At 52.7% G+C, this 21,947-nt stretch overlaps 1 protein-coding gene across 1 annotated transcript in view; it reads right to left on the reverse strand.

Moving 5' to 3' along the window:
• Positions 1–6,017, reverse strand: part of Afap1l2 (actin filament associated protein 1 like 2) — a 38,284-nt gene extending 32,267 nt beyond the window's left edge. The window contains exons 1-2 of the mRNA XM_051146852.1: positions 5,951–6,017; positions 4,642–4,736 (exon numbers count right to left, since the gene is read on the reverse strand). Coding sequence (XP_051002809.1) covers positions 4,642–4,736; positions 5,951–6,002 — 147 coding nt within the window. The 5' untranslated portion in view covers positions 6,003–6,017. The remainder of the gene's footprint in view (positions 1–4,641; positions 4,737–5,950) is intronic.
• Between the last annotated feature and the right edge of the window lie 15,930 nt (positions 6,018–21,947).

Below are 21,947 nucleotides of genomic sequence, written 5' to 3' on the forward strand. Positions count from 1 at the left end.
CTCCATCAACCTACCGCCCTAGCCACCCATCCACCCAGTCTCCATCAACCTACCGCCCTAGCCACCCACCACCCACCCAGTCTCCATCAACCTACCGCCCTAGCCACCCATCCGTCCACCCAGTCTCCATCAACCTACCGCCCTAGCCACCCACCCATCCACCCAGTCTCCATCAACCTACCACCCTAGCCACCCACCCATCCACCCAGTCTCCATCAACCTACCGCCCGCCCTAGCCACCCACCACCCATCCACCCAGTCTCCATCAACCTACCACCCTAGCCACCCATCCATCCACCCAGTCTCCATCAACCTACCGCCCTAGCCACCCACCCATCCACCCAGTCTCCATCAACCTACCGCCCTAGCCACCCACCCATCCACCCAATCTCCATCAACCTACCGCCCTAGCCACCCACCCATCCACCCAGTCTCCATCAACCTACCGCCCTAGCCACCCACCCATCCATCCACCCAGTCTCCATCAACCTACCACCCTAGCCACCCACCCATCCACCCAGTCTCCATCAACCTACCGCCCTAGCCACCCACCCGTCCACCCAGTCTCCATCAACCTACCACCCTAGCCACCCACCCATCCATCCACCCAGTCTCCATCAACCTACCGCCCTAGCCACCCACCCACCCATCCACCCAGTCTCCATCAACCTACCGCCCTAGCCACCCATCCACCCAGTCTCCATACTCACCACCCTCCAGCCCTACCGCCCTAGCCACCCACCCATCCACCCAGTCTCCATCAACCTACCGCCCTAGCCACCCACCCCCCCCAGTCTCCATCAACCTACCACCCTAGCACCCACCCATCCACCCAGTCTCCATCAACCTACCACCCTAGCCACCCACCCCTCCACCCAGTCTCCATCAACCTACCGCCCTAGCCACCCACCCGTCCACCCAGTCCCATCAACCTACCACCCTAGCCACCCACCCATCCATCCACCCAGTCTCCATCAACCTACCGCCCTAGCCACCCACCCACCCACCCATCCACCCAGTCTCCATCAACCTACCACCGCCCTAGCCACCCATCCACCCAGTCTCATCAACCTACCGCCTAGCCACCCACCACCCAGTCTCCATCAACCTCCCCTAGCCACCCACCCACCCACCCCCAGTCTCCATCAACCTACCACCCTAGCCACCCACCCACCATCCACCGTCTCCATCAACCTACCACCTAGCCACCCACCCATTCCACCCAGTCTCCATCAACCTACCACCCAGCCACCACCCACCCATCCATCCCCCATCTCCATCAACCTACCCCTAGCCACCCACCCACCCATCCACCCAGTCTCCATCAACCTACCGCCCTAGCCACCCATCCCCCTCCCCATCAACCTACCCCCGCCCTACCCACCCACCCACCCACCCAGTCTCCATCAACCTACCGCCCTAGCCACCCACCCATCCACCCAGTCTCCATCAACCTACCGCCCTAGCCACCCACCCGTCCACCCAGTCTCCATCAACCTACCACCCTAGCCACCCATCCACCTCTCCATCAACCTACCACCCTACCACCAGCCACCCACCCATCCACCCAGTCTCCATCAACCTACCACCCTAGCCACCCACCCATCCACCCAGTCTCCATCAACCTACCACCCTAGCCACCCACCCATCCACCCAGTCTCCATCAACCTACCGCCCTAGCCACCCACCCGTCCACCCAATCTCCATCAACCTACCACCCTAGCCCACCCTACCCTCCACCCAGTCTCCATCAACCTACCACCCTAGCCACCCACCCATCCATCCACCCAGTCTCCATCAACCTACCGCCCTAGCCACCCACCCATCCATCCACCCAATCTCCATCAACCTACCGCCCTAGCCACCCATCCATCCACCCAGTCTCCATCAACCTACCACCCTAGCCACCCACCCACCCATCCCACCCAGTCTCCATCAACCTACCGCCCTAGCCACCCATCCACCCAGTCTCCATCAACCTACCCGCCCTAGCCACCACCCAACCACCACCCAGTCTCCATCAACCTACCCCCTAGCCCCACCTCCACCAGTCTCCATCAACCTACCACCCTAGCCACCCACCCATCCATCCACCCAGTCTCCATCAACCTACCACCCTAGCCACCCACCCACCCATCCACCCAGTCTCCATCAACCTACCGCCCTAGCCACCCATCCATCCACCCAGTCTCCATCAACCTACCACCCTAGCCACCCACCCATCCTCCACCCAGTCTCCATCAACCTACCACCCTAGCCACCCACCCATCCACCCAGTCTCCATCAACCTACCACCCTAGCACCCACCCATCCACCCACCCCCAGTCTCCATCAACCTACCGCCCTAGCCACCCACCCATCCACCCAGTCTCCATCACTACCGCCTAGCCACCCACCCATCCACCCAATCTCCATCAACCTACCGCCCTAGCCACCCACCCATCCACCCAGTCTCCATCAACCTACCACCCTAGCCACCCACCCACCCATCCACCCAATCTCCATCAACCTACCACCCTAGCCACCCATCCATCCACCCAGTCTCCATCAACCTACCGCCCTAGCCACCCACCCATCCACCCATCTCCATCAACCTACCCGCCCTAGCCACCCACCCATCCACCAGTCTCCATCACCTACCGCCCTAGCCACCCACCCATCCACCCAGTCTCCATCAACCTACCGCCCTAGCCACCCACCCATCCACCCAGTCTCCATCAACCTACCACCCTAGCCACCCACCCACCCATCCACCCAGTCTCCATCAACCTACCGCCCTAGCCACCCACCCATCCACCCAGTCTCCATCAACCTACCGCCCTAGCCACCCACCCATCCACCCAGTCTCCATCAACCTACCACCCTAGCCACCCACCCATCCATCCACCCAGTCTCCATCAACCTACCACCCTAGCCACCCACCCATCCACCCAGTCTCCATCAACCTACCGCCCTAGCCACCCACCCATCCACCCAGTCTCCATCAACCTACCACCCTAGCCACCCACCCATCCATCCACCCAGTCTCCATCAACCTACCACCCTAGCCACCCACCCACCCATCCACCCAATCTCCATCAACCTACCACCCTAGCCACCCATCCATCCACCCAGTCTCCATCAACCTACCGCCCTAGCCACCCACCCATCCACCCAATCTCCATCAACCTACCGCCCTAGCCACCCACCCATCCACCCAGTCTCCATCAACCTACCACCCTAGCCACCCACCCATCCACCCAGTCTCCATCAACCTACCACCCTAGCCACCCACCCATCCACCCAGTCTCCATCAACCTACCACCCTAGCCACCCATCCATCCACCCAGTCTCCATCAACCTACCACCCTAGCCACCCACCCACCCATCCACCCAATCTCCATCAACCTACCACCCTAGCCACCCATCCATCCCACCCACTCTCCATCAACCTACCCGCCCTAGCCACCCACCCATCCACCCAATCTCCATCAACCTACCGCCCTAGCCACCCACCCATCCACCCAGTCTCCATCAACCTACCGCCCTAGCCACCCACCCATCCACCCAGTCTCCATCAACCTACCACCCTAGCCACCCACCCACCCATCCACCCAGTCTCCATCAACCTACCGCCTAGCCCCCACCCATCCACCCAGTCTCCATCAACCTACCGCCCTAGCCACCCACCCATCCACCCAGTCTCCATCAACCTACCACCCTAGCCACCCACCCCATCCATCCACCCAGTCTCCATCAACCTACCGCCCTAGCCACCCACCCATCCTCCTACCCATCTACTCATCCACCCATCCCAGTGTGCAGCTACTTGGTACAAACACTAGGCATGAGGTGGTAGGTGAAAGGTCCTATGCTTTTCCTGTGGAGCTTTTATCTGATAAAAGAGATAAATGTTAAAACAACTGTGTCAGTAATGACAAGGAGCTCGGTTGGACAACAGTGCAACTGAGGCAGAGGGGGAATACCATGGCTCCTTCATCCAGGCCAGGGAGCTCTAAGAGCTTCAGAAAGAGGAGGAGGTGGCCATCATGAACAAGCCAGTAGCCCAGAAGGCACAAAGTCCCCGAGGCGGAACCAATCCCAGGGGCGGAAGGGCAGTGAGTGAAAAGCCAACATGAAAGGCTGCACACACTGTTGTTAGGTGAGAGGGGCAACCTGGGGACCATGCTGGGAACAGGAAGTCTATGAGGTGCAATGTGGTACAAATTTCGTTTTTATTATTATTATTATTCTGTATAGTTGAGGCAAAGTATCACTTTTAGGCCTTGCAGTCCTGGAACTTACCATGAACTCACGATGATCCTCCTGTCTCAGCCTCCTAAGTGCTGGGCTTACAGGCATGAGCCACCATATCTTTTTGGAAGATCACTGGTGACCAGAACTGTTTATGGCCCTGAAGTGTTAGGCAAGGTGACACTTCACTAAAGCACTTGAGAATGTGTCCCCAGGCCCACTGCTCTTAGCACCTGGAGTGTCCTGGTCAGGTTTCCTGGGTCCTGACTTGCTCCTGCTGTGTCCCGCACACAAAATGCGCTCAGAATACGTCAGAACTCTGCAGACTGGCAGACAACCATGAGAACAAATGCGAGATCTGAGAATCCGAGGCAAGAGGCGAATCAAGTGTTCTGGGCTGACACTCACCATCTTGGGTGGAGGGAGGTCTGGAAGGCTCTTCTGAGGGGCTGAGGAGTGCTGGCTGGGCTCTCCATTGGTCAATGGACCCTGCTCCTTGGGTGCTGTGGGCAGCAAGAGTAGAAGACTTTGGTGAGGCGTGGCGGGTTCTCAGTACCCGGGAATGTCTGCTCGCTTGCTCTGTCCGTGTCCTGTGTGTTCTATTTGAGCAGGTGTTAATTGCCCAGGCAGGCAACCCCTGGAGCCAAAGTTGTCTTTTCCTCCAAGAATAGGGCGTAGGGACGACCAGCCTTACACAGATTCCTCAGAAGCAACCAGCATGTGGTTCCTGGAAGGCTCTGCCTCCCTCCCCTACCTGCCCCATTTTCAAAAATGGCCTCAGAGCTTCAGTGAGCCGGGGACGTTGATTGGCGGTCACTATATTGAGCTGCACAAAGCACCAACCTGGTGATTATGGTCTTTTCCTGCCACTGTTTACCCAGAAGGCAAGGGGCCCTGGGCAGAATGACCACTGACACAGTGTGAGCTTCTCAGTTCCTGACCTGGTGGTAGGGGAGGGGGCGTGGAACCACAGCAAGGAAGTCAGGCCACAGATGGCCTCCTCATCTCTCTAGTTCACCCAGCCCAGCAAGACAGCGCAGGCTGCTGGTATCTCAAAAGCAACCCCTTCTCAGGACATGGCTGAGGCTTTGCGGGACCCTCATACCACCTCTCTCTCTCTCTCTCTAAGTCTGTTTGGGAATGAAAGAAAAATCTTGTTGTGGCCGCCTGGTGCTGAATATTCTATAACGTTCTGTAACATTCTGAGCCAGACACATACCATAGGTTCTAAGGGAAAGAGCTTTAGGCTGAGGGTGGAGGCTCCAGGGATAAGGCCCTTGAGTCCTTGCAGGAGAGAAAGCATGCCACGTGCAGTACTGTGTGAGCGCCACCTTTCTATATTACAGTTGCTGACACCACCATTCCTCCTTCCTCCTCCCAAGCAGAATTCTGCCCAAAGTGGCAGGGCAGGAGCCGTGGGATCAACGCCACACGCTGCCCTCCTAGAAGGTCTGAATTATGACTTCCTCTTCCTGCAGCGATGCTGGGAAAAGCTGAGAGGCCTTAGGGACAGACTCCTCATCCAATAAGCAAGAAAGTGGTGGCCCCGTTGAAACATCCAAAAATACATAACCCCAAAATACCATTACCCAGAATGTGGGTTTCCAAATATAGCCCCTGGGCCCTGTCTGTGAACTGGCTGGGAGGGGCAAGAAAGGGTGAGGCTGTGCCTTCTTTGCCTGAGGCAGGCAGCACAGCACCCCTTCAGGGCCTGTACCTTTGTCTGGAGATGCAGAGTTCTGGTCCCCGGTGACTGACACTTTGTTCATGTAAATATATTCCTCATCAGAACCTGCAGAAGGAGGGACAGGAAAGATTGGTGGCTTTGTAGGACTTTGCTTTGCCTCCAGGAAGAAACGGCACCCACTAAGCCACTTTCACACACCCAGGGCCCAGGGAGAGCACTTGGCGCAGTCTTGGCCAGAGAGCTCAGTGGTCAAGAGCACTTGTGGGGCTTTCGAGGACCAGGGCTTAGTCCTCGGCACCATGAGGTGACCCTCAGCTGCCTGTAGCTGCAGTTCCAGGGGCTCCATTGTCTTCTTCTGTCCTCTGTGGGTATCAGGCATGCATGTGATACACACACACACACACACACACACACACACACACACACACACACACATGCAAACCACCCACACATGTGAAATAAAAGTAAGTAGTGATGAAAGTGGAACCCTTGAGATTTCAAGCTAAAGAAGAGTTAACCCTAGAGTCAGGTCAGACTTCTAGGGTAGAAACGACAGGACCCTGACCGCTGGTTTCCTACACTGGGGGCTGGGGCTGGAGGAGAGACAGGCCACAGAAGAACTTCAGGGCCAGAATGGGTAAACAAAGGGCACCCCTTCCTCAAGAGGCCGTGGCACATCCCGCAAACTAAAGACGTCTCTGGATCCCCTTGGCATTGTAAAATATTTCCTATCTGCCGTTCCCACCCTAGGACAAGCCATCACAGCGAACTGAAATCAGAAGTGTCCAGATTAAAGAAAACCACAGTAAGGGGCAGGAAATTTTAGCTCCCAAAGCTCAGGGGTGGAGGTGGGAGGCTGGCTTAGGCTGGGGGTGGAGGTGGGAGGCTGGCTTAGGCTGGGGATGGAGGTGGGAGGCTGGCTTAGGCTGGGGGTGGAGGTGGGAGGCTGGCTTAGGCTGGGGGTGGAGGTGGGAGGCTGGCTTAGGCTGGGGGTGGAGGTGGGAGGCTGGCTTAGGCTGGGGGTGGAGGTGGAGGTGGGAGGCCGGCTTAGGCTTGGGGGGTGTGGGGGGAGGAAAGCAGTTGGAGGGACAAATCATCCAGAGGCAAGAAGGCTAGGTATAGAAGTGGAGCCCACCGTCCTTTCCTCTGTCCTGCAGACTGGAACTTGTAATAATACAACCCATGCCCTTTCTGCAATGACTGGTATGGAGACCATGCCACCATTCTGCTCAGTGCCTGCTGGCAGAGAGGAGCCACCTCCTGCCACATGCCTGCTTCTTGGCTTCTGCGCACCCACCCTTGGAGGCTGCTGAGGAAGGCCCCTGTGATTTCTCCTCTTTTGAACCCTCTTGATGGTCCCTCAGTGGCCCTTAATTTGCATTTCCTAGCAACACATAGCTGGTAAATGCCTCATGTTGGACGGCGTTCCTGAGCCAACAGATCCAACGCAAACCTTTGCCAAAGGATCTGATTCAAAGCCAAGCTCTTCCACAGCCATAGACTTCTGACTCCAGCCGAGGAGGCTGGAGGGGCCCTCAGCGACCAGCCACAGCAGGACTAGGCCAGTGTTTGGCCATGTCAGAACCAGAAGCAACGCTGCCCCACCCCAGATAGCTCAACTTATGTGATAGCGGCTGAACGACTGGAGACTGGGTGGGGAGAGGTGAGACACAGTTCTGCCAACTTCTGGAGAGAGCCCCTAACCTCTGTGCTATGGTTGTCCTGTCTGCCCAGGTGGAGAGCTTGTTTTGACCGAACCAAACTCAAGTTTAGGGAATATGAAAAAGTAAGATTAGCTTATGGCTGACAAAGGTAAAGAGGCAAGCAACGCAAAGGCCAAAAAATAAGGAAACGACAGAGTAAACCCACATCATCTCCAAGTCAGCCTGCTCCACCACAGTTCCGCCAAAATACACAGATGGCCAGAGACTGTAAACCGACAATCACGTCGAGCTTGATTTCGGAGGACAATTTTACATCATCGCATCCTCGGTTGTGGCCTTTCCACAGCTAGAAATCTGTCTTACAGATAAGTCCCAGCCCATGGACAGAGCTTTACATGGAGTTCATTGTAACGTTGCCTGAAGTCTTTGCTTTTACTTGAAAACACTACAATTGAAATGCATACCAATGGGGACCAGGGGACCTGTCATCCGCAGAGAGTGGTACTTCTCAAAGAACTGGGGCGAGGGAGGGAGGGAAGGCTGAACATCTCGGCTACAGTTGGACGGGCAGAGCACGTGAAGTGCCTCCCTCAGAGGGGCAGTGACTGGAACAGGCTGAAGGCTTAAACAGGGCAACAGGAGGCATGTTTTCTGTTGGCAACGGTGCAGCATATCAGGACTGCCAAGTCCCCCAGAGAAGAGCATCCAGTCAGTGCCCAGCCATCAGCCAAAAGCCAGAGCGGCCTATCAGGCTAAAAACTAAACACTCAGAAAACACAGAAAATGATGCCGTCTGAAAATTATGAAAGCGCTCACATAGGTGTGCACGGGCAAGCGTGCGCCCACATGCACAGCCTCTCATACGTCACCTCACACGTGAGGACCACAGTCCATCTTTACGTGAGCAGAATGACTCCCACTCAAGGCTGGAGAGTGAGCTTAGTCTACAGAGATACATGGTGAGGCAGGGAGGCCAAGAGGAAAGTGAGTGCTAAAATGGGGTGGGAGCGCCTTAGGACTCAGCCTTGGGTGGCACATTTAATCCAGTGTGACAGGTAGAGAGGGAAGGGGACACAGGGGTTCTAGCTCTACCACTCATAACTTGGGCCTCTGGGCAAGTGGCTTGCCAAAGCCCTGGTTCCTTCCCTGCTGACGCCATGACACCAACTCCCTCACAAATATGAGATAAGGATTAAATGACACACTGTACACACTGCACACTGTGCTGGGACACACTTGGTAGTATCTGTGTTAATTCTTTGTAATCTAAGCGGTGCAAGGAGGACCAGGAGGGAAAGTCCTCAGATATGTATAGTAGCGACTGATACCTGGGTTTCACAAGCCTCAATAGGGCTGGTCACACGCATCAACGATCTTGGGGATCTCTAGAGATACCCATGGGGGGATACCCGATCAGATCCTCATAGCTCCCCACCATCGACCTGCAGCAGAGACCAGGAGTAGGGAAAGCCAGAGAGCAGAGGCCACCCTACAGGGAGCTGTGCAGCACGCTAAGCCCAAAGGGATCTGAGATGGGAGGTATCGCCAGCACACTGGCACCAAGACCCACAGGTCAGGTGACAGCAAGCTCCCTCACAGCGCCTGTCTTTATAATGATGTTACACTGCTACATCTTTAGAGGTCTGGGGTCCTGCTGTTTGAGGGGTTCCATCAATGAGCCTCTGTGAGGTGACTCATTTCTCTCCCGCCTTCCCTCTCTGTAGTGTGGCTTCCCCTCTGTTTCCCACCAGTGCTTTGATGTGCAGCCTGGCAGCCGCTGCTGCAGAGGAGGAGCCTGGGAACTGTGCAGTGACCTGGAGAGGGGAAAAGCAAGCCCTTGATGATGGGGCATGGGTAGCCAGGATCCGTCCTCCAGAAGGGAAGGCCTGTGGGAATCTAGAAACACACATCAACTTACCACATTTCTGCCCTGCAGGGGAAATGCACTTTCTACTGGGCGCAAAGAGGGAAGGAAGGCTTAAAGCAGCTGGCTAGATCCAGGGAGCAGTCCAGACTGTGACAGTTGGAGCAGGTGACCACTACCCTTCCCTGGCAGGGACAGTGGCCGCTCCTGCTAAGAGGCAGATGGATCTGATGTGCTCTGACGGTCCTTACTGTCCCCCACACAGCAGTTCTGGTCACAAACACCTGACGCAAAGCCCTCTACCCTCAGCTGACGGGATTTCACAAGGCTTTTCTTCTAAAAAGCAATTCTGAATTTGCTAAAACTTAGCTCTGTCTGAAAGAAGTACACAGGAGGATTCACGGAGGACGCCAGGCTTTACAGCTGAAACGCATGAACTTCCCAAACTGACAGCAACAAGCTAAGGGTAGAGTATGCCAGCGATGAAAGGAATGAGTCATAGCCACACCCACAGCTCCAGTGAGTCTTCCCAGGAAGCCACAGCACACACAGTCTGATGGCATTTGCACACAGTTCCGGAACAGGTACGTCTCAGGCGAGAGAAGCTAGGAGGAATGTCTGCCTTGGAATGGAGATGAGGTTAGAGAAAACAGCACAAGACTGAATTTAAGAAAAATAACTGTGTGTGCAGGGGCCAGAGGTCAACTAGGAGTCTTGGTCCTTCATTGCTGTTGCCTTTTGTTGCCAGTGTACCTGTGTTTGCATGTACCTGGGCAGACACGTGTCGGCCAGAGGCTGACACTGGGTACCTTTCTCAGTTGTGTCTCCACATAACCATCTTGGCCAGCACCCCATGGAGATCTGGCCATCTCCACGTCTCCATGGAAACACAGGCTCATCTGCAGTTGGCTCTGTGAGTGCCCGGGATCAAAACTCAGGCCTCCATGAGCACACACTGTGTTCCGAACCATTCATTGACTGGGCCATCCCTGCCCCCGCCTCCACCCCCCCCCCCTCACCTACCCATCCCCCACTGCCCCCCCCCCCGGGCCCACGAGACAGAAGGGTCTGGATGACGGGTATTTTGTTTAGTACTGGTACATACAGTTATTAAAGGTCACTGAACTGCACATTTATGGTCTGTGCATTCTACCACACACACAAAAAGGCAGAACAACAGTGAATTTGTGATTCTGTTATTTACAGTCTTAAAGGAATATGTTCTTCTCCCCTCAGGCTACATAATACTAATATCTAAACTCTACAGTCTGAGTTCCCTGTGTGGGAGCAACACCAATTACCATCGGCTTGTCTTGAAGAAATGAGTTGATACAAGCGCAGTCTCCTCGGACAGTACACAAGGAAGTCCTGGGTACTCCTAACAACCTCCTGTGTCTTCTCTTTTAACCAGTACGGAGGGGGCTATGAACACATTCCACTTAAAATCCCACCCGCCACCTGATATGTGGAGTAGCAGGCCAGGCTACCAGGTACCACCGTTAGGAGCTAACCTGTGCTCCTGCCGCACCTCCCACTTTGTATGTTAAATGCTAGCCTCCAGGGCCTCAGAACTTTTATTTGGACATAGAGCCTGAAACTGAGGCCATCAGGGTAATCCCTACGCCAATATGGGTGGAATCCTCACAAGATGGTGGCTGTGTGAGGACAGCCTAGAAAGGAAGTCCTCAGAAAGAGCTGGCCTTGCTGACTCCTTGCCCTCAGGTAGCTGGCCTCTGGAAGTCTGAGGGATAAACATGTCGTGCTCACAGCCTGAGCAGGAGAGCCCCTCTGGGCGCCCCAGACCCACACTTACTCTTGGTATAGACCCTCAGGAGCTCGGCCAGGCCACCCTTCTTCACCACGGCTGCGCTGCTCAGGTTCTCCTGGTCTAGAACCTTCAGGAAGTCGTCCAGCTCCGTCAGCAGCTGCTCCAGGGCTAAAAGCGAACACAGGAGAGCGAGGTCAGTGACTGCAACATCCCATCCCAGGACCTGTGGTCCCCGCAGCAAGGGACGCCTGCGAGGCCCGGGAGAAACACTGGCTTGGGAAGGGAATTCTCAGCTTCAGGCTCTTGGTGGGAGAAAAATAGGCCTTTGAATTTAAGAAAGAAAACCTCAAAGAGAGTCACAGGGCTACCTCAACTTGCTGGAGGAGTGACAGTGGCCTGGATGGCCCAATATTCTGAGGGTACCGCCTCCATTACCAATGTCTGCCTTCACAGAGTTAACAAGGAGGGGAAAACACGCTCCAAAGGCCTTCGCTGGCTGATGAGCTGTGATGACCTGGGCAGTATTTACCATTCTCATCTTTCTCTCAAGGGACACTGGTCTTGAAGTTTTGCCTTCTTGAGTCATTTAGATAGATACTTTTTGACAGATACTCCTACCAAAGCAAACACTATTGTTCTGCTAAAGGAACATAGAAAATGTAATGACCTTCTGGTATACCCTTAGGTCAGGGCCTCACTCAGCTTCCATCAGGAGCTTGTGTCCCATGGATGGCACCCATGCAGAGCCCCAAACATTGGACAGTGTGCAGAGAGTGAGAGACTTTGGAACACTTGGTCCTAAATGGGGTGCCTTCTTCAAACCTCTCCCCTCAGGGCTCAGGGAGCTGCGCTGAAGAGGAGGCAGAAAGATCATGAGCCAGATGGACGTCTCCAAGGCAACAGCATCTTCTAGACACAAGACTGATGGTACATATGAACCCACAGATACTACGGCAGCTTGCACAGGGTCTGTACAGGTCCAGACAGAGTCCTAGTGCTAAGGTGGGAGTAGACACAAGCTCCCAGTCCTGACCCAGAAGCTATCTCCAGCTGACAATGGCATAGGAAAGATGAGTTTTCTGCCATGGAGTCTCACTGTGAATATTAACCACACTTGGAGGCAGGCCCCGCACTCAGCGGTAGAGAGTCAACTCAAAGCAAACTGAATGCTTTTATGTAGGCATGTTTTTATCTTACTGGCCTCTTGCTTGTATGTTATGGGTTTCTGTCTTTGTGTTTTTATGCATGCGTGCGTGTGTGCGTGCATGCATGTGTGCGCGTGTGTGTGTGTGTGGGTGCGTGTGTGAGTGCGTGTGGGTGCATGCATGCGTGTGTGTGCATGCATGTGTGTGTGCTCGACTGTGTGTGCGAGTGCGTGCATGTGTGTGTGCATGTATGTGTGTGTGTCTGAGTGTGAGGAGGCTTCTTGTGACTCTTGCTTTTGTTTTTAATTCTGGTTTTGTTTTTGCCTGTTTGCCTTCTAAGGAGAGAGAGAAAGAAGGCATGAATTTGGATGTGTGGGGAGGTGGGAGGACCCAAGAGGAGATGAAGGAAACTGTGATCAGAAAATATTATATGAAAAATATTTTTAAATAAAAAAAGGAAAAACCAAGTCCTTGCATCACTGAAAGGCTAGACCCCAAGGCCGGCCTTAGTGTGGACGCACAACTCTCTAGAACACAAGCCCTTTCATGTATGTGGACAACAAAGATCTCTTCCTGGTTTGTGCATCCCCAGAGCCTTACAGTGCCACCCACACATTTGTTGTCACACTCTATGGCCAAGTCTATGCACCCCACCATCTTGGGATTCACACATTAAAGTGAGTGCCTCTTCTATCTAAATCCTGTCCGTTCCTCAGGCCGTGCCTCCTATGGCTTCCTCCCTGGGGCATCCTGTTAGCCTCTGAAACAGCAAAGCTCCCTGGGAACATAACTCCACGCTACAAGCGTTGGCCCTCTTGGAAGGCTACACTGTGGTCCAAAAGACATCTGTGCTACATTACGCAGATGTTCCTGGCTTATCCAGGTGAGTCCTAGTCACCCAAGTGCCCTGAAAGGGGGAAGGAAGAGAGAGGAGTCAGGCAGAGAAGACAGGAGGGCGAGGCAGGAGCCAGACAGGAATGAAGTTGACACCTACTGGCTCTAAGGCTAGAAGGAGACTCCATCAGCCAAGGGATACAAGAGAACACTGTGAAACAGAAACGGTGTGGGAATGGGCCATCTTTGGAAGCCTCTGGAAGGGTCAGAGTACAATGGATGCTTTGATTTTTATCTCTAGCATTGTAAGTTAATGAGTCCGTGTTGCTTGATAGTTACGAACAGTGAGCTTGATAGTTAGTCACAGCATGCTCTTGTAATGCTGAGTGTGTCATCCTGTAGCTGCCTGTGGCAGTGTGTGTGCATGTACACGCTCAGTGAAGGGCTCTGCACTTAGCTTACATTCCCAGAGACCCACAAAATGTCTAGTATGCACTAAGTGAGAGAAAGAAAGGAAAACAGATCCATTCACTTCCTGTGCAACAAAAACACTCTATGGCCAGAACGCAAGAAAAGCCAACTACTGGCCTGCATCACAACTGAAGGGAAGCCGCTGAAAACCCAAATACATGGCATGTCCCACCTCCCCAAAACACCGGAACAGACACTTTCCCAAAGGATCCCCTTTACCTTTCTAGCTTGTCTTTTTACACATGCATACACACACACACACACACACACACACACACACACACACACATATATATGATCACATTTAACTGGGACCTGGGCCTTACATGTGCTGGGCCAGCACAGATATATAGTCACACATACCTGGGACCTGGGCCTTACACAGCTGGGCCAGCACAGATATATACAGTCACACATACCTGGGACCCGGGCCCTATGCGTGCTGGGCCAGCACTGTACTACTGATTTATGTCCCCTATGCTTTTCTGATTTATAATTCTTGTCTCAATTGGTCTGACTGAAGCAAACTTACAAAGTTCACTGAGTAGAGTACTGTTCTAAAGCTTAGACCCTAGCTCTGTTTCCCTCCACCCTCGCCCAGAGGCAGCCTCTGTATACCCCTCTCCAGTAAACCTCCTATGTGAAAAAGAAAATAACGTAGACCCTAGCAGATTACCCATCTTTGGGAACCCTTGACAGTTTCGCTTTCCTGTGTTCAGCCTGAGTTTCCTGTCTTCTTTAATCCTCCTCCTTCTTCTTCTTCTTCTTCTTCTTCTTCTTCTTCTTCTTCTTCTTCTTCTTCTTCTTCTTCTTCCTCTTCTTCTTCTTCACCACCATCTTCATCATCACCACCATCTTCATCATCACCACCATCTTTATCATCATCACCATCTTCATCATCATCACCATCTTCTTCATCATCATCATCAATTTTCAATATACGGATTGAACCCAGAGCTTCACATGGGCTCAGCAAACATTCTGTCAATGGAACTCTACCTCTGCCTCTTTTTACTTTTTGAGACAGGGGCCCACTGAATTGCTCAGGCTTTGAACTCCCTCTGCTGCCCAGGCTGGCTCAGACTTGGAATCCTTGTGCCTTAACCTCTGGAGTACCTGCTGGGATAGTACAGGCTGGTGTCAACCAGGACTGGCTCGGGCCACACTTTGACAATGTCATCTGGGAGCCAGTGAACAGCTGGGAAAATCAGTTGCTGGAAATCTGAGCCTTTTTATACCTCTGACTGCCCCCATTTTCCTCGCATTGGCAATCAGACCCACAGCCACACCAAGTCAGTTATAAATAACGAGACAGACAGAGACAGAGAGGAGCACACTGGGCACAACAGCAGGAGACAGAGCTCCTGGGTAGTCAAATGTGCCAGAAGAGCCTCTCCGTGGAGCCTCCACCTTGGCCTCCGGGTTTGCTAAGGTCGGGAACCACGGTATTCTCATTCAAGGCGACAGTGTGGCAGGACCTAGGCAGATGGACAGAGGCGAGACAGCCCTAGCAATGGCTAGAATGGAATTAAACAGGGGCAGGGGGAGCAAAATGACAGCTCTTGATGACATAAAGTGAGAGACAGCCTGTAAGCCAGCCTCATGACCTGTAACACTGGCAATCAGTCGGCAAGCAAACCTGGCCTGCTAATAGTTAGCAAGTGCTTAGTCAGGATTGGTGTGTGCCAGCCCTAGAGAGCTTGAAAAGACAGAATCAAACATCCTGAAAGGACAGGCCTTGATGGTGGGGCAGGGCGGGGGGGCGAGAGGGGGCGGCTGCTGAATTTTAAACAGCAACTTAGAAGCTTCCTATCTGCTGAGACTACAGTGAGCAACGGAATGCCAGCCTTGCACTTAGCTCTGGTGGACAAGAAAAGTGAAAGGGCTTCGTGAGGAAACTGGGGTCTAGGCTGTGTTTTCCCTGAACTTCTGGGCCTCTCAATGAGGCCGGGCCTCTGCCATCACCTCAGAACCACACAAGAGGAAAGAGGGTGACGCCGGAAATGCCTCTTCACTTCCTCATCCTTCGCCTTTCCCCAAACCTACCCAATTTCTGGAAAACAGTCTTTGTTATGTTTCACACAAGCAAACAACAAACTAAGGCAAAGGGTACAAAGCGTATGCCTGGCCCTGAGGAGACAAAAGTGACCCAGATGGGTCCTTAGCACCCACAGGGCCATGTACTGAAGCCAGCTTAAGATAGGAAAGTCTTTACTGTCCCAGGAATGCAGAGGACCAGGCAAGGTCTAGGGGTTAAGCAGCGAGAAGAATTTACAAATTGGTCATAGAGGCACGCACAGAGCTTACTGAGCGAGTGACTGACTGTGTCACGGGCCCACAGAGCGTGGGTGTAGGTGGGGAACAGCTTCAAAGGAAGAACACGAGTCGGGGGGTCAGAACTAAAGACAGCAAGCTAGCAGAGCCACCCAAGAGGGTCCTTCCAGAAAGTGGAGATGAGAGACTCTGAAGACAGCAGGGGAGAGAGACCAGCACGCAGGGAGACCGGTGAGATAACCACCCAAGAACAGATAGATGTCAAAAGGGTCACGGTGCTGCCAGTTTGACCCTCAGCAGCTCTCACAACTACAGCTGTGGGGATGGAGCGCCGAGGCCGGGCTGCAACTCAACTCATTGCCACCCCAGGTTCGAACCCAAGCACGTCCAAGTTCAGAGGCTTAGCTGTCTGCAGAACGTCAGCGGGTGTCATTTCTGTTGAGCCACGGCTTTCACATCCTGACCTGTCATAGTCAAGGAGCAGGAGTTCACAGAGAGCGAAGGCGAGAGGAGACAGGTGACAGGTGGAGCCACGGGCACCTGGAGAGCAGTCCTTAGATGGGTCTGCAAGGGAAGACACTCAGAAGCAAGCAGCCTAAGAGGCCAGACATGCACCCTACGGACAGACAGTGGAGCCAGAGGCTGACCTTCCTGGCCAGGCAGATTGCGGGGAGCAGGGGGGGAGTGAGGGTATAGGGAAGGGGGATGGGAAGCTGGAGGGGGTAGGGAAGGGGGAGGAGTGGACACAGCTGTACCTAGTTGCTCTCCTCTGTCTAGAACATTTAGAGGAAGTGCAAGCAGTTAGAGACATAGCTTGAGGAAACAAGCCAGAAGACCCCTGTGAGACTCTGGGGAGCAGCATGCGCTTTTCTGGGCCCACATCCCTTTCAGTCTGCTCAAGTGGCCTCTCCATGAAGCCACAGGTAACCAACTACACTAAGCTCTCTTGCTGGCTCCATCTCCTCTGGCTCCTTCCTGTCCAATTGTCCCAAGTCATGTCAGGGTAGGCATAAGCCCCAGCAGTCAAGAGTCAGGCTTTGTGGATTTGCATACCGTACTTTTCAAGTCACTGGGAGGAAATACCTACAAGTATAACTTGGTTAGAGGGTACAGCCATGGCCAGGAAAGCATGAGGCAGCTGGTCACATGGCACCCACGGTGGGAAGCAGAGAAAGATAAACCCTGACACTCATCTCACACTCCCAGTCCATTGGCCGGTGCCACCCAACAATTAGGGTGGGCTTACTCACCCAGTGAAACCATTCTGGAAACACCCCGATAGGCACACAGAGGATTGTTTCCATGGTGAGTCTAAGTCATATTGACAATGAAGATGAACCATCAGACATCTTAGCAAGGTGCCAAGGACCCAAGAGGCGGCCAGCCGTCCTCTCCAGACATCTTTCAGGGCTCCGGCCGCCACAGGCTTTTGGAAATAACAGTCAACAGAGGCAACGCTCCAATTTTCACCAACCCCTGTGACATTCTTCAACCCCCAGGGCTCAGAAGGGCAGGCCGCCCCTCAGAGGAATGTGGCTGCTCCATTGAGGCTCGGGGGACCCTGCACATCACATTTCCTTCACCCCCACCATCCTCCACACTGTCATTTCGGTTTCTTCCTTGTCCTTTGCTGGATGGAAGGGAAAATAAGAGCATAATTCATTCTGGAAACTGTAGGCCCTTGTGTGGGCTTTCCATCTTGGCTCTGTTAAAGTTCAGGGTTGTCTGCTCAGGGTGACAAATCGTCAATGAGATTCTTGTTTGGGACTTCCAAGGCCCACGCAGAGCGAGACTGTGCAACTGCCAGATTCATTGCCCTCCTCCTCAGGACCCCCCCCCCCACCAGCTCTCCTCACCCTGGGCAGTCCCTATGTTCCCAAATGAAAATGTCTCCCCAGCACACCAAACGGGCTGAGCTTCATGGGTCCCCTACAGTCTCAGGAACACTTTTATTTACACAGCTGCATTTACTGAAGAGCCACAATCCAGCCTGACTTTCTTTTCAAACACCATGCTAAGTAGACCTGTTCTTTATAAAACAAAACAAAACAAAACAAAACAAAAAACATATTCCAGAAAGACACACATAGGTGCATCTTCTCCCAGAAGATTCTCAAGGCCAAGTTACCAGGCGCCAAGGTGTGGGGGCCAAGGGGAGGTGGGCATGCTGGGAAGGACTTCACGAGAAACGATGGCATCACCCAGAGGGGAACGTGAAGCTGAAAACAACTCACAGGTTCCAGGAGAACAAAGAACCCTCAGGTTTGCAGGGTTGGTACTCAGAAAAAATACCACGTCACTCCACTTGAAGAGAGATCAAGACCCAAATGACCCATTTCTGCAAAAGTGCCAAGAATGAACCTACTGTATGTGTGCCCTAACAGGAAGTGGGACTCTTCACTTTCTTTCACACAGTGGTGTGTGTACACAGACACACACACACACACACACACACACACACACACCATCTTGACCGTTTCACATTACAGGCCTCTGGTATGAAACACAATGTTGTGAAACAATCGCTGATATCTAATCCTGCGCTTTTATTTGATCAGCCCCAGCAGAATCCCACTCTGAAGTCATTTCCCACTCCTTCCTTCCCACAGCCTGACACTAAGCTTCTCCCTTCTCTGTGGTTGGCCTGCTCTCGATACAGCTCATGAATGGAATCAGATATAGCATACGAATGGCCTCCTGTCTGCCTTCTTTCATGGAACATTATGGTTTCAAGGTTCTATGTTGTGGCAGGTGTGAATATTTTTTTTCTTTTTATGGAAAATATAATTCTATTCTGTGGATATGTTACATTCTGTGTATCCATTCATTGCTATTTTTTTTTTAGCAAAGATAGTTTATGGAGATAGAACTCACGTGCTATATACCACACCTCCATTCACTGTATCGTGCTTGGCAAACATACCAAGCGCTAACAGCCACTACCACAATCAAGATATAGCACATAGCCACTGCCCAAGAATGAGTCTTTATTGCAAACCTTTTGCCATGCCCAGAACATGGGAACTGCTTGACCTTAAGAGCTCAGCTCCTTCAACTTAACAAGAGGCATCTATGATTCACAAGGACATAAGGGAGAATGGCTCTGCCATGTGCCACCCTGACTGACAGGGTTGGCATGGCTTATCCAATGGGCTCCATGGGCATCCCTCCCAGAGCTGCACACTCAGTTGAAGACATCAGATTCCTCAAGAGAGGAAGATGGCTTTCCCTTTCTATGTAATATCCAGGAGTCTTCTGCTCTTCCACTGGCTTTCCTATACAAACCCAAGATGTTTCTATATCTTCACACCAGTGAGTTGTCTTGAAGATACCTCACTGCTGACTTTAAGCGACTTACCTCCTCAAGTACACTCAGCACTTTGTCACACAGAGACATTCACACCAAAGGTGCAGGAGGAATCTTAAATTATCCTTATGCCAGGGCGCGTCCCTAGCAACGCCACCCTCACTGCTCTGGTGGTGGCTTGGGGCTTTGAAAACTTTAAAAGTTTACCAGGTGGGCCTAAAGTTCTCTCATGGCCAGATGACAGAATAAATGATTCACCAAAAGACAAATGCCTTGCCCTTGAGATCAGTCTTTTTACCTCATAAAAATATTTAGACATGATCCCTTCAAACTGTGCAACTCAATTCTAATTTACAGGCAGATCTCTGTAGATCCACGCCTGTTACATGAATTCAGATACACTTGGAAATGTTTTTCTTTTTCCTTCTGGACAGGAGGACATAGAAGACACAGAATAAAGATATCCCTGTATTTACACACCGCCCAACTCACTTCTTTGTCCTGCTGAGCAAGTGGATGCTTATCCCCGCCGATGAGCACTCCTGAGGTTTCACAGACACCCCCTCAGTGGACCTGAGCTGTAAGGGACTGGGCCTGTAATGTAAATTGTTTTCTCCAGTATAAATACTCCAGAATGCATCCTTTATCTCAGGCACCAAGAGGGGGGCTGAGAGGAGAAGGTTTTACTGGCAGTGAACGCTCTGCTCATGATGGGCTTGACCTTCGGGTCATCTGGCCATCATTTTTGCAAGATCTGTTTTTCCTCACCTATCTTTTGAGTCTCATCACTTAGCACACTTTCCTTACGGCTCGCCTTCAGAATTCCCACATTAGCTGAGTGAGTATGGGGAAGGAGGACACGGCACAGATGTTTGCTGTGGCTCACATTCCTGGAGAAACAACTGGAATGGCTCACAGCCGACCTCTCAAACAGAACAGACCTCCCTAGGGAGCAGAGTCCCAACCCCAAGGACTGGGCCCTACAGAGGCTCACATGGTAACAACTGAACACACCACATCAAGCACACAGCGGCGGAAAGGGATCAGCCTGCTCCCACAGTGCCTTGCAGCATGCCTGTCCACCCAGCCCAACTAACACAGGCTATCTGGTGACTCACACGGTTTTTCTCTTTGCCCCACGAATAGTGTCCCTGAAAGCTCTGTGTGGGCAGGGGCCACATATGTTCAGGGATGGCTTCCACCACCATGCCCAAACAAGCCTTTTTGGCAAAGTCAGAAAACACCTGTTAAACACCATGCCTCCAGACAGATGGACGGACAGACAGACAGATGGACGGCGACACACACACACACACACAAACACACACTGCTCCTTCCATTAAAAGGTGTTCTATGGATCCTTTCAGTATCCTAGGCAAGGACCCGCCAGTCTCTGCCATAATTCCAGCCCCCCACCTGGAATGTGCAGGCAGGGGCCTGCCTAGGTAGCTGACGGCCTGAGAAGACACAAGTCATGCTCCTAACGTGGTACTCTGGGAGGACTCTCTAAGGTGCACAGAGGAAGCCAGGGCACGCGGAGCTCCACACTCCCTCCCCAACCTCTCTTGCCACTCAAGGGCACATGAGAGCAAACTCAGGACACTCCAGGTCTCTGTGGCCTCCAGGGTCCAGGCCAGACAAAGAGGCTTTGGGACTAGAAGGCCTTTGTTCCCTACCCCAGTGAGGACATTCCTGGGATGCACTCTGCTACACAAACAACGTCATTCAGAGTTGGGGGGGTGTATGTGGGTGGGAGGCACAAAGGTTTGTCTGGGTGTCCCTCCATACAGTGAAACACAAAACAGGCACAGCTTGCCTTAGTCTCGGAGCAAGGTAGCTGGGTGTTGGTGAAGTCTGGGGATACTGTGTTGAAGGAAAAGCTGGAAAAATGATAGGAGACATTATCTCTTGGTTATCCCTTCCTTTCTTCCTTCCTTCCCTCCATTTTCCTCCCTCTTCCCTTCCTCCCTCCTTCCTTCCTTCTGTCCTCTCTGTTCCTCAGCACAGGGTGCATGTGCAGAAGGGGTAACCCTTATAGCCACTACACTGGAGAAAAGGGCACACACCCAAGGGTGGTAAGGAAAGATGCCTGCACCATTCTAACTTACTGTTCCTCCCCACAATCCAGCCAACACAGCAGAAAGCCACTGAACTACACACTGCATAGGTCTCTGCTACCAAACCGTCAAGATCAGCTCCAGCAAGCCAACTGCCGAGTGAGCCAGCCAGGAGGCACTGGTCCTTTCCACTCGGTGTCCAAAAGGCCCCTAGACAAGAGCCCTTCCATCAGCTGCCAAGGAAGTCAGGCTAGAGAAACAGGTCCCCTAGATGCTTTGCCTAGCATGAACCCTGGTGCCTACTGGACCTGGAGTGTCTCTCATGCCTCCTGCAAAGCACCAGGGAGCCCTGGAGCCAATCCTCACCTTCTGGGCACTTGGAATGAAGGACTTAATCCTGTAGTACTTTCATTTCCGTGTTTGTAAGGGAGTGTTGGTGAGAGTACCTACCACAAGACTGATGTGAAAAGAGGGAAAATAGCCTCACTAAAAGCTTACATTAAAGGATGAATGTCAGCTATTTGGTAAAATTCCAACTCCATCTATAAGATAGTATAAAAATTGCCTACACTACCTTATTGTATGTGTCATTTTCATGTGCATGTATGCCCCGTGCATGTAGATGCCCCTGGAGCTGAAGTAC

Source organism: Acomys russatus, chromosome 5 (assembly GCF_903995435.1).
Source record: "Acomys russatus chromosome 5, mAcoRus1.1, whole genome shotgun sequence".
In the NCBI taxonomy this organism is placed as follows: domain Eukaryota; kingdom Metazoa; phylum Chordata; class Mammalia; order Rodentia; family Muridae; genus Acomys; species Acomys russatus.